A 13939-nucleotide genomic window follows, 5' to 3' on the forward strand; every position below is an offset into this window, starting at 1 on the left:
CGAGTGAGCGTCCACTCTGCCCCCTTTCCATTGTGCAAAGTACGCGCTGGTATGAGAGCGCGCGCCCCTATGTAGTGACAATGTGGCGAGGCATGCTCATTGCGCCATCTTGCTGGTAATGCAGAAAACACGATAGTTCCCCCTGAGATGCGCATTACCAGCAGTAAGTAGTAGATGTATATTGCTTGCCCTTTGAACGTTCAAGTAAATGCTCCTTCGTGGCTAAGTGGCTAGTGCCGCGCATTCACAATTCAGAAGTCCGACGTTCGAGGCCACGTGCTGAGCCTTTCTTAGGATTATTCTTTTCTTTCTTTTGTTTTCATATATATAGATACGTATACACATACGGTAAGTGATGGCGACGCCGGCGGCAAAATCTAGCCGAGAGTGTTCATATCATTGTTATCGCAATAAAAAAGATTCAGCAAAATATGATGAAGCAAAGAAAGCGACAACCGGGTTTTCGTTTTGGCTAGGAGTGCCATAACTACGTAAGAAATAGCGACATCACTGGCAAACCAATATGGCGAGACACGCATGCACACCGCAGCAGGCGTCTTCTCGCTAAATTGCGCGTGGATACCTTTGGCCATAGAGTTACTGTATCTGCTACTTTTATGTAGCAGATTTTTGCGAATGTACGCTAGCTTGAGTTGAAGTGTCTTGCGGGAAAGCCAGTCATCACTCGCGTAGGAGCAGCGCATGGCTTCAGAGTACTTGATAGATTGATATGTGGGGTTCAACGTCCAAAAACCGCTATATGATTATGAGAGACGCCGTAGTGGAGGGCTCCGGAAATTTCGACCACCCGGGGTTCTTTAACGTGCACCCAAATCTGAACACACGGGCCTGCAACATTTCCGCCTCCATCGGAAATGCAGCCGTCGCAGCCGGGATTAGAGACCGCGACCTGCGGGTCAGCAGCCGAGTACCTTAGCCACTAGACCACCGCGGCGGGGCCGCTTCAGAGTACTTGGGTTACTTTATTTGTTGATTCGCTTTTTTCTATTTTAGGAAGATATGAGCCAAACTCAGGTTCTTCGCTCACACCTAGAAGCCTTGACTTTATGGTTACGCTCTTCGTATGTAATAATGAAACAAAGTGCGTCGGCTTGTTGAATCGTTGAGATATAAATTTATAGTTGATCACACATTAGCTTCATGATGATTAATTGAAATTTGGGGTTTAACGTCCAAAAACCGCCATATGGTTATGAGAGACGCCGTAGTGGAGGGCTCCGAAAATTTAGACCACCAGTGGTTTTTTACCGTGCACCCAAATTTGAGCCACGGGCCTACAACATTTCCGCCTCCATCAGAAATGCAGCCGCCGCAGCCTGGATTCTATCCCGCGACCTGTGGGTCAGCAGCCGAGTACCTTAGCCACTAGACCATTGCGGTGGGACACACATTAGCTTCGTCTTTACCGCTGTTGTTCACCTTTACAGATATGAAATTTTTGTTGCACTTTTGATCGTGATCGAACCAGTTTTGATTATTTTTTGTCGCGTTTGACTCATTCGTTAACTGTGTGAGAAAGCGAGCTATAGTTTATCGTCTTCTACTCAAACAAGCCGGATAGCAATCGAGAGTGGCCGTGCGATGACCATGTTACGCACGGCTCTCGTATTACGCTCATATTACAATCTTGACTCACGACAGCTCATATGAATCTTTGTTCAACAACGGTGTTGCATTCAACATTCTTTGCTCTTAAGACTTGAAAGCTGAATTAAGTTCACGTCCTAGGTGCAACACCTTGCCCATTTGGATAACTCTTGTTTGATCTATGCTCTCTTTATTTTTAAGATTTTAACCGTGAGACCAATTTGGACGTATGCAGCCAACCCATGCTGACCAGTTCTGCCTGTATGACGTATTTACTGCATCTGTGGGTAACACAAATTGAGCAAGTTTTGCAGTGCCGTTAATGGATAAAAAGAAGCCAAGCGTCTATTCCTCCTTCATCGAACACTAATCTAAAGCAACACCCGGTGCACCCGCGCCTAATCATGGGGGTTGTACGTAGCACAATTCAACACAGAATGCACTTGATATCATATAGTTGCACTGCCCAAGAAGCGGGCTGAGAATAAAAACAATAGCCGATGTCAACCACGCTTGAGCTGCCCGGAATCTGTGAAGCATATGCGTTGTTTGCGTAAAGTTGGCTTCTCTGCTGTGCAAATGATCTACCTAAGACCATTTGATGGCGCTTGCTGAATAGGGGCACTGAACTCCTGCAGGTGGAGTGAGCGGCGCGCGGGAAACAGTGGTGCAACTCTGCTACCTAAAGGTGGCATATACAGTAACTCTATTCGGATCCCGTGGTCTGCACACTTTTGCTCTCGCCTGTATATCTTTTCGTTTTCGTTTGCGTGCCGTGTCACACGTTAGAGCATTAAATTGATGGTGGACAGACAAGTGCCAGCCTCACTTAAAAGTCTAGTAGTTGAAGTTCTAAATCTCTCTTGATGTTGCTACGTAGCTCTCATATCTGCGATCTGAAGAGGACAACAAAGAAGTGGACAGTCTTTCCCGTCGTGTGTGCTGTGCTCCGTCTTGATAGGTGTTAATACACTCGCCAATAGTCACGCCTCCTTTCAGTTTACTGCATATTTTTGTTGGAGCTGCTGGCTCTTCCCTATACCCATCACGAAGCTCCACATTGGACGTATCGTTACGGGTTCAACCATGTCACAGGTTCAAGGAACATCGTCTTCACCACCCGCCTTTTCTGTGACTCCTACCTACGTTTCCAACCTCCTGCTTGTGACCCTGGCGTATCTTCCGGACAGGGTGGCTTCGATGATGAAAAGTGGCTTAACGTGTATGAACGGATCAGCGCCGGCTATAGATGGAACCCAAAACTCATGCTCGCCAACATGTTTTTTTTATTATGATGGCCCACCGCGGGTGTGGTTCGAGTCGCACGAAGCCGAAATTACCAGCAGGGACACTTTCAAGGAGAAGATCCGAAACCTTTTTTCTACAACACCGCAGCACGGCAGACGACTGTGCGAAATCAGTTGGCTACTAGGGCACAGACGTCTACCGAATTGTACTTGGCTTATATACACGAAGTCATTTCCCTTTGACACCAGGTTGACGAACACATGGCCGAGACTGAAAAGGTATCGCATGTGCTCAAAGGCATTGCAGACGATGCCTTCAAACTACTTGTTTACACTAACGTTGCCACCGTCGATGAAATCATCGAGGAGTGGCGGCGGTTAACACGCCAAGAGCCGCCGTATCACGCAGAGATTCACACGACTGCCCAACACGGCTGCAACTTCGTCGTGTGAAGCCTCTCGCCAGCCGCCACCCATCACCACGTCACCCGAGTCGTTAGTCGGTAACTTGAAGCTACCTGTTGAGCTCCCATTTAACAGCCTGTTTTCGCAACACAAGCCACTCAACCATCTCAGCCATCGGTAGCCTTTATTCAAGCCGTGGTGAGGCAAGAGTTTGCTAATCACAGTCTACCATCAGCGTGTCTCCTGGCTGACCCTGAAGTACGCCCTTGTTCCTCAGGTAACGCGAGCCGATCTCCTCCAACAATGCCTTTCCGGAACCCTACGGAATGGCGAGCCCCTGACGTTCAACCTATCTGCTTTTCCTGTCATCAACCTAGGCATGTTATTGCCATCGCCGCTGGTTCAACCCACCACGCACAAGCTACTCTACTTATATGTGCCCTACCACTTTTCGACGTCCAGCCGCGGCACGGTTCAACTTCTACTCGCCGCCTTCTGATGAGCCTCTCCCCACCCACTCGCCTTCGTCGCCGCTACTCCCGTTCCCCGTCACTCGCCTTCTGGGTGTAGCTCGCACGTGCGACCATGTTCGTCGCCGCCTCTTTTGGCGCGGTCTCGCTAGATCCGTTCGCCGTTACAACTCATCCTGCGATAAATGCCAACGTAGGAAGCGAGCTACTGCGCCCTCAGCTGGACTTCTTCAATCAATCTCTATCCCCACCAAACCTTTCTACCGTGTTGGTATAGATATTCTTGGTCCCTTTTTGTGCCAAGCTCCAACAACAAGTAGGTTGCTGTTGCTGTAGACTATGCGAATAAGTATACCATTATTCGAGCGCTCCCCACCAGCTCCACTGCTGGCGTAGCGGACTTTTAGCTCCACGAAGTCATCCTGCACCATGGAGCTCCTCGCAAATTGCTCACAGATTTTGTCACGAGTAGTCGACGATCTCCTGCGCTCTTTCTCGACGCAGCACAAGTAGACTACTTCGCATGATCCAGAGATAAACGGCCTCACCGAGAGCCTAAATCGCACCCTCACGGACATGCCCGCGATGTATGTGTCCTTCGATCACCATGACTGGGATCTGGCACTAACTCATCAACCTTCGCGAACAATTCTTCGCTTCATGACATTACTGGTTATTCACCCTTTTATTTGCTTTATGGCCGCGATCCGACATTACCATTGAACACCCTACATCTGACCACTACCACTCCGTCAACTAAATATGCACGCGACGTTATTGCACGTGCCGACCACGTACGTCAAATCAAGGCCACCGTGGCCTTGATTAGATCCCGCGACCTTTGGGTCAGAAGTCGACCATCATAACCAGTTGATCACCATGGCAAGCAAAGTAAAGAAAAAAATGTGCAAACAATTCAGTAGTTAGTAAAATGAAGAAGAAAACAAGGACGATGAAGAGTTGCGACGTCATGTATGTTTTGTTCATCAGAACGTATTTTTGAAGTTATCATTGAAGGTTACCACTGGCAGTCTTTCTCAATTTCCCAGAGTCGGCATTTGTCATTAACTTGAACAAAGAAACCAACGGGCAATTTCGCGATTGGCCCACTAGGTGTCCTGTTGGTCCCCTAAGTGGTGCTTTCGTGGTGCGCTTTTATTGGCCTACGGGCACGAAGCGCATGACCAAGAACGCTGGGATTGCCTGACCATGTATACGCAGAAGGCACGTAAAATCGCCCTCCCAAAGCCAGCTAGCACCGATGAGAGGTCCTCTAAGGCTACGGAAGCAGTGACAACGTGGTACGCCCTGCCTTCCGGGAGAACCAAGAACATGTGGTCACGATCGAAGGCGGCTGTGTTCCGAAATGACGGGTCCCTGGAACTACAGCCAGACAACCCCGTCAGGGTACCATGCACGCGCCTTCGACGCCAACATCACTGCAGCTGTCACTGCCTCATGCCGTCGCAGACGTCCACTGGCCCGCAACGGCCAGGCAACATACTCCTGGCCGTGGCAACGCCACCTGATGGTGAGAGCATTGACTTGACGAATTATCTTTCTTTTGACTCAATCGTAGGCCTAGCATTTCAGAAAAACTTGTGCAGTCGCAATGTTTCTCTGCGCAAGCTTCGCTTAATATTTCAGTAAGCAATTTTAAGCTATTTCCACAGTAAATGTGCTCATATCCCTCTGTGGCGTTACGTCTTCGGGGATTTCACGTGACGAGAACTGTGGTAAAGTTTCGGTTCAGGTTGCAGAGCCGGTTCTCTGGCCGCCAGGGGGCGTCACATATGTATATATTACCATGCTTGTGCACGTAAAGGGGTTTTCTGTTTGGTTACCGGCTGCTGCATGCTTCTTGACGACCGGCGCTTCGGTGCCGTGCCCCGTGTTCTAGGTACATCGCATCTGAAAAACGATACTACGACGCGTTGATGTCATCCGTATCCCGCTGGTATATCGCATTTTGCTATGAAATAAGCATCTCGTTCAAAGCTCTAAATCACCGCATTCCTTGTCACCACAGATTTCAAGATGCTGGCACAACTATGCCGCCTTGGTTGTAGGCCTGATGGATGGTGCGACTTACACACTGGAGGTCAAGCCTACCAAGACTACGGTAATGTCTTCCTCCGGAGCGCTAAAACCTGGCAAGGTCTTCACGCCCAAGCCGGCAAAAGCTATGGACCCAAAGGTTGCGCCTCGGCATGGGCATTGCACAGATCGCCTGCCGCAATCAAAGCGAGTGCACCTGCAGGATCCCATCCAGACGACCTTCTCCATCGTAACCGGGACACCTTAGAGATCTTGGTACACTGAGTATTCTTACGTCATCTGTGGCACTGGGAAATGCAGGAGGTTACTAAAGGTTCTCAATCGGAAACCTAAGAAGGCCCCGTTTCGACCTCCGAACCGAGAGCCGAGTCCTGTGCTGGCCCAGGACGACGCACCCGGAGCGACCGGCAGTTACCGTACCATGACAGCATACGTTAAAGTTCATTAGAAACGCCTCACTGGCAAGCGCCTGAGCTGACCGACCTGCCAAGTGCGACGCTTCTTATTCAGCCTCTAGTTTTACGTAAATGCACTAATTGTTTTGATTTGTATGAAATATACCCGCTTTTCAAAATGATTCAGTATTTTCGAGTTTCTAGGAGCGTTATTGTTAGCCTTATAATGCTGAATTTTTGCCACGGTAGTTCGCATGTGTTAATATTTATTTCAGTATAATATTTATGGTCTTCTTTTATTTGCATTGTGAGATGCATAGCCAAAAAGTCTCATGTTGAAATATCTTAATTGTTGACGGTGCTCTACTGTATTGTGATCTTACGGTCCTGGGCAGTACAATAGTTTCACTGCACTGTCTGCATTAAGAAACGCGATGTTGAAGTGCTTGGACGAGAAACTAAATATATTAACATATCTAGCGGAATATTTTTCCAGCTTTCAATGGCCGTGGTCACGCGATCCAGATAACAAGCAATGCAGTTGTACCCACCACAGAGACTCAGTGAGCTCTCGTTCACCTTGTGGTGATGGTAACGGTAAGAACAAGGCACGTAGTTTCTGCACTCGGTAGGGAGCATGGTGACGCGCCTAATGAACCTGTATCTTGCATTTATTTGTCGTTTGGTGTATTTGAAGAGCCGGGAGTTCACTGTATTGCTACGGGTTCACCGGAATGTTTCCGTCTTTATCGTCTTCCAAACTCTCTTTCGCTGTCCTAATTATATCTAGAACCCACCAAACAGTGCCATTACTTTTGTTGGAAAAACTTTATTCCTTGTGCAAACACAATATTCTAGCTATGCATGCTGTTGCAGGAAGTAGTAGCCTGCGCCGTGGTGGTCGCAAGGAACAGAAGGAATATCCCTATGGTCAAAAATATATTTCACAGAGTTTGCATGCAATTTGGGTCCGTTTTTTTTTATATCAAATGCACCATGTTGTGCGAATGAGGCAAAGACAGAGGAGACTTGATTTCAACATAACCGTGCAAAGACTTACATTTTTATTTCGAAATTTTGTGAACTTTTATACTCATGCCATCAATACATTACATATGTCTCGAGCTGTCACATTACACGTCTGCTCTGCCACTCAAACACGCCACCTCTTTCCCAAAAGGAGTACCAAACAAATAGCTTATGCACCTGTCATGTAATCCGCAGATGCACTTCTGTAAAAAACGTCATTTCATTTCTGGTCGTAGGTATTATCGTAAACTGTTAAAACCTGTAATTTCTGCAGTGGATTGCCAACGAGCCATTTTCCTATAATTGCTAGCGTGCTCACGTAGTCCGTCGTTGACACGACCATATGATTACCCCATGTAAAAGCGATCGCATCGCAAATATGGTGTGCAAATGATTGCTCATTTACACTATACGTATTTTTGCTGGGATTCCGCTTATTGTTTGCCCTCTTTTTATGCTTTTTGCATTAATTATTTCGCGCATATTTGCCAGTTTAATGGGGACAGAACATAATTTTAACCTTAGCACGTTGGCCAAGGCAATATCTGAACCTGCACGTGTGTATTTACTTATATTATTTGTAAACACAAAAATTTGAAAATAACAATAGCAGGCGGCATTAGCATCTTTCTGAAAAGAATAGATTATATCGCATAAAACGATGAAATCGTATGCTGCATAGACTGAATGCTCCATCTGTTGAAAGCTCACTATAACGGCCTGTTCCGAAAATATTGTTCCCCCGAAATTCGTATGCTACGTAATCTTGATGATGTCTTGCACTCAAATCACTCTGTCATTGAAATATTCCTGTAGGTAAATCATTAAAAATATAATATTTGACAAACTTATTCTTTGGGAGCACCATACTGACTGCTGTGCACTGAACTTTCGAAAGCTCTAGGCATGCTAAGGAAGCGTTTGCATTTTGGCCCAGTTTATCAGAACCGTGTAGCATACATTGCTTTGTTCAAGGTGCACTTGTGTTAATTTTTATCTCGCATGCGTAATTTTTTTTTTTGAGAAAGCTCAGTATAAGCTTAATATGATGAATGATAAACGCTGTACAAGTGATTGCGAAGATTCCGTGGGTTGCGCAAACATTCTTGGTGGCTCAACTCAGAATTTATATGATTAAACAGTTTGTATAACTCAAGCTATTATCAACCTTTGTATTTCAAGTGCGTTAGAACACGCATACCATGAGAATAATTTCAAAGTTGCAGTACAACACTTTTTTACATTCCTTGAATTAAGCTCACGGAGTTTTAACATGTACCGCAATTGCGCACACCTACGGTTTACAGATAATTGAGTCCCTTCGATTCTAAATAAGTTTCACCTAATAATTAAGAGCTTCCGTGAGCTTTTGAGCAAAGGGTTGTCCATGCTCATTTTGTATTGCTTGTTATCATCTGGCGTTTTCCTTCATTGTTTACACAATGCATGTAGTTTCGGCCTTATGAGGCTAATCACCCACTATAGTAGGCACAAGATGCGCTGTGCTTATTCCATAAGGCCACGTAATGGGTGCATAGCAAGTCCGAAATAGTTTTTTGTACTAAGTGTTTAAAGTGTATACGCACTGGAACACTATATCGCTATCTTGTTTACTCGTAAAAACGACCCTATAGGGTTGCGTAGTTTCCCTCTCTTTTACTTCCGCATCTTACGTGCAATGTATTGTGCTTTGCGTGGTGAAAAAACCAACTTCATCTTTAATAAACTTATGCTGCCAGTTGAACTATACCGAGAAGTACATTGTACCTTCTTTGATGCGTTTCCATACAACGAGTGGACAAACAATTGCACAGATGGACGCATGGTTGGTGAGTTGGGTCCAGGGTGGGGCAGGGAGAATGGCTTAACCTAAAAATCAAAATTGGCTATGAATCGCAAGGAAGTATAGGCGTTGTGATGAAAACGTAGAGGTTTTTCTTATAACCGTAATAACCGTTTTTCTTGGAATGTTAGTTATAAATTTCTCATTTGTGACAACTGATATGTTACAAATTGAAGTGTCGGACTTAATAAATTTTGCCAGAATTATTGTCTTTTTTAAAGGAATAACGGCTACAATAGTATCATGGCAGTTTCTTTCAATCTCTCATACACTTACAGATGGTGCCACATGTGTCCTTGTTTAGCTACACAGTGCCGACGCCCTCTGGTTTCGCGAACAACTTTTCAAATAAATCAGAGGACGTTGTTATTAGCTTTTCATGAGAAAAAAGCCACAGCGTTGCCACAAAGGCAAAGTAATCAACGCGATAGCAACAGGTTGGAACGTCACGCACAGAATAGACAGCAGATCCAAACGTATCCCGTGGTTCTAACTCGCAAATGACGCAAGAAACCTATTCTCAGGACCAGATTCACGCAAATAAGCGTCTCAATTATTTCGCTGTGCGTGAAAATCGCGCGCTTTTCGCAAATGGAGACTTCAATGATTGCAGTAACCTTTGCGCACACGGTATTTACAACAGAACTGTTCCAGGTAAAGCCCGAGCCCATTGAGGATACCATTGGGGTATTCCTTAATTTCCTTGCGACCACCACGGCGCAGGGTACTACTTCCTGCAACAGAATGCATAGCTAGAATATTTTGTTTGCGCAAGAAATGAAATTTTGCCAACAAAAGTAATCGCACTCTTTGGTGGGTTCTAGATATAATTGGGACAGGGAAAGAGGGTTTGGAAGGCGCTAAAGACGGAAACATTCCGGTGAACCCGTAGATATACAGTGAACTCCCGGCTGTTCAAATACACCAAACGACAAATAAATACAAGATACAGGTTCAATAGGCGCTGCGCCATGCTCCCTACCGGGTGCAGAAAGTAGGAGCCTTTTTTTTACCGGTCATCATCATCATTAGACTGACTACGTTCACTGCAGGACAAAGACCTCTCCCATGTTCCGCCATTGAACCCGGTCCTGTGCTTGCTGCTGACAATTTATACCCGCAAACTTCTTAATCTCATCTGCCCACCTAACTTTCTGTCTCCCCGTAACCCGCTTGCCTTCTCTAGGAATCCAGTTAGTTGCCCTTAATGACCAGCGGTTATCCTGTCTACGCGCTACATGCCCGGCCGAAGTCCATTTCCTCTCCTTGATTTCAACTATGATATCCTTAACCACTGTTACGGTTACAACTACCTCCTAAGGTTACCCCTACCTTTCCATTAATCGCTTCGTCGTCCTCAATTTAAGCTGAAACCTCCTTGTAAGTCTTAAGGTTTCTGCTCCGTAGCTAAGTACCGGCAAGATGCTGCTGTTATATACCTTTTTCCTGAGGGATAGTGGCAATCTACCTGTCAAGATTTGAGAGTTCTTTCAAACGTGCCTTACCCCATTCTTATACTTCTAGTTACTTCAATCTCATGGTTCGGCTCCGTGGTTATTACCTGTCCTAAGTAGACATAGTCTTTCACAACTTCAAGTGCACTATTACCAATCTCGAAGCGCTGCTCTCTTCCGAGGTTGTTGTACATTACTTTCGTATTCTGCAGATTAATTTTAAGACCCACTTTTCTGCTCTCCTTGTCTAACTCCGTAATCATGAGTTGCGATTCGTCCCCTGAGTTACTCAGCAATTCAATTCATCGGCGAAGCGCAGGTTACTAAGGTACTCTCCAATCACTCTTATCACTAACTGTTCCCATTCTAGGCTTCTGAAAACCTCCTGTAAGCACGCGGTAGACAGCATTGGGGAGATTGTATCCCCCTGCCTTACACCCTTCTTGATCGGTATTCTGTTGCTTTCTTTATGAAGCACTATGGTAGCAGTGGATCCCCTGTAGATTTCTTGCAGGAAGTTTTTATATACTTCATCGACGCCCTGATTCCGCAGTGTCTGCATGACGGCTGATATTTCTACTGAATCAAACGCCTTCTCGTAATCTATGAAGGCTATGCATAATGGTTGGTTATATTCTGAGCATTTCTATATTACCTGATTGATAGTATTAATGTGGTCGATTGTTGAGTAGCCTGTTCGAAATCCTGCTTGTTTGTTTGGTTGATTGAATTCTAACGTTTTCATTGCTCTGTTAGCAATTATCTTTGTAAATAGCTTGTATACTACAGAGAGCAAGCTTATCGGCCTGTAATTCTTCAACTCCTTGTCATCTCCTTTCTTATGTATTATGATGATATTAGCATTCTTCCGGTCATGAGACACCTCGTAAACAGGGTGGCTAGTTTGTCTAACACAATCTGTCCTCCATCTTTCAGCAGATATGATGTTACCTGATCCTCACCAGCAGCTTTGCTCTTTGCATGCTCTCTAAAGCTTTTCGGACTTCTTCTATCATTACTGGTGGGGTTTCATCTGGGTTACTGCTAGCTCTTATAGTATTAGGGTAGAGGTTGTCCCGGCTACTGTACAGATCTCTGTAAAGCTCTTCCGCTATTTTAACAATCCTACCCATATTGGTAGTTATTTTGCCTTCTTTGTCTCTTAGTGCATACATCCTATTTTTGCCTATACTAAGTTTCCTCTTCACTGTTTTGGCTCTTCCTCCGTTTTTCAGAGCGTGTTCAATTCTCTCCATATTACACCTTCTTACATCGCATACCTTACGCCCATTAATCAACTTCGAAAGCTCTACCAACTCTATTTTGTCTGTTGTACTCAAGGCTTTCATGCTTTGACGCTTCTTAATGAGATTCTTTGTTTCCTGGGACAGCTTTTTGGAGTTCTGTCTAACTACAATACCTTAAACTTCCTCTGCACAGTCCCTTATGATACTCGTCAGATCATCATTCATTGCGTCAACGCTAAGGCTCGTTTTCTCAATAAGAGCCGAGCACCTGTTCTGAAGCGAAACTCTGAATTCCTGTACTTTCCCTCTCAGTGCTAGCTTCTTATGTATCACTATGTATCAGTTTCTGTCGTTCCTTCTTCAAGTCTGGGTGAATTCAGAACTGTTCCACTCTATGGTCGCTTCATCGTACCTTGCCAAGCACTTCCACATCCTGCAAGATGCCAGGGAGTGCACTCAGTATAAAGCCTATTTCGTTCTTCTTTTCGTCATTCAGGCTCCATGTCCATTTACGGTTCCCTCGCTTTAGGTTGAAGGTATTGAAAATTCGCAAATAATTGCGCTCTGTGAATTCTACTAGTAGCTCCCCTCTGGTATTTTTAGTACCAATGCCATAATCTCCTACTGCTTGATCTCCAGCCTGTTTCTTCCCTACTTTTGCATTGAAATTTGTCATGAGTATAGTATACTGTGTTTTTACCTTACTCATTGCCGATATTCTACGTCTTCATAGAAGCTTTCAACTGACACATCATCATAGCTGGACGTAGGCTCATAAGCCTGTGCCACCTTCATCTTGTATCTCCTATTGAGTTTAATTAGGATGACAACCACCCTTTCATTAATGCTATAGAGTGTCTTTATGTTGCCAGCTATGGTTCTGTGGATAAAGAACCCCACTCCCTGTTCTCTTCTGTCAGCCAAGCCCCGATAGCAAATGACGTGCCCATTCTGTAGCACTGTATAGAGCTCATCTGTCCTCCTAACCTCACTGAGCCCTATGACAACCCTTTTAATGCCATCTAGCTCCTAGAATAGTTAGACTTGCCTCACTAGATAATGTTTTAGCGATAAATGATGCCTGGTTCAGGTTCCAATTGCGGGCTTTCCGGATCCAGAGATTTTTAGCACCCTCTGCTGCGTTGCACAGCTCAACGCAGCCATGTTCAGTTGCTTCGCAGCCGCTGGGGACGCAGGGCCGTGAGTTGATTGACGTATGAATGTGGGAGGTACTTGCCACAAACGGCACCAGACTGGTCAATCCTTCTCTGGAGAGGGAGTGCATTACCGGGGGCAGTCACCGGTAAGGCCACACCCCAGGCCTCTTTAATGCAGTTCCGTCACTACGCTGGCTTTTTCTTAATCCGTTTGGGAACAGCACGGCCCCGTGATTCGAGCCACGAACCTCTTGCATACGAGACCTATGTTCTAACCACTACTCTATCGCTACTTCTCTTGTGATTGGGCCTTAACATTTATATGGTATCCCAGCCAGTGTCTCATCGTTTTCGCGAATGGTGGAATTCGACCACTGCGTGCAAGACAAAGCGGCCAAGTCGCAGTAAGTACTCAACGGTGCTGTTGTGCGTTGGTGTGCACTCTATCGTATCTGTGTCTTGTTTGTGCAACAATCACTCACGTTGTTTTACTGAAACACATCGTGAACAGAAGGGCGGAACAGTTAAAGGATTTGTCGAAATTTCCGTGAGCAATCGGTCTCAAGCCCACCTTTTCAAAGAAGCAAACGAGAAGTAATACAAATAATCAGTACTCAGCAATAAACCATCGTAGTACGAAATTGCAAGCACCACCTTCGATAAAATAAAACTTGACGCTTTGACCCGGCTTTGATTACGCCTTTCAAGAGAAAAAACAGCTGACAGCGGCGGCGGCCGCCGTTCAAGCCAAGGCCATTTATTGAGGCGACAATTTCAGTGTTGCGTACGGCGCTGAGCAGCCTAAAAAAAGCGCACTCACAAGTGGCGATACAGTGTTTTGTATATACGCTCCGAGATGGCGTGACGATCTGCTCACTCCCGTTAGGTCGGCCAATGGCGTGTCCAGGTTTAGGAATGCAAGCTTGCAACTCATAAGATCGAATAACTACGAACCAAAAGATTGTAGTGAAGAAGAGGAGCTTCAGCGGCATTTCTCGGCGCCTCAGGGGCATCGCCATCAGCATA

General features: G+C 45.6%; 1 protein-coding gene across 7 annotated transcripts in view; it reads left to right on the forward strand.

Moving 5' to 3' along the window:
* The window catches only part of LOC142775903 (uncharacterized), a 77243-nt gene that overhangs the window by 19535 nt on the left and 43769 nt on the right, over positions 1-13939 (forward strand). Inside the window, exon 2 of one of the 7 annotated variants that reach the window (XM_075878390.1) lies at positions 5760-6335. The exons of the other annotated variants lie outside the window; for them this stretch is intronic. Within the exon in view, the coding sequence (XP_075734505.1) occupies positions 5760-6035 (276 nt within the window). The 3' untranslated portion in view covers positions 6036-6335. Of the gene's footprint in view, positions 1-5759; positions 6336-13939 lie in introns of those variants that run through there. 7 annotated transcript variants of the gene reach the window in all.

This window comes from Rhipicephalus microplus, chromosome X (genome assembly GCF_043290135.1).
Source record: "Rhipicephalus microplus isolate Deutch F79 chromosome X, USDA_Rmic, whole genome shotgun sequence".
In the NCBI taxonomy this organism is placed as follows: domain Eukaryota; kingdom Metazoa; phylum Arthropoda; class Arachnida; order Ixodida; family Ixodidae; genus Rhipicephalus; species Rhipicephalus microplus.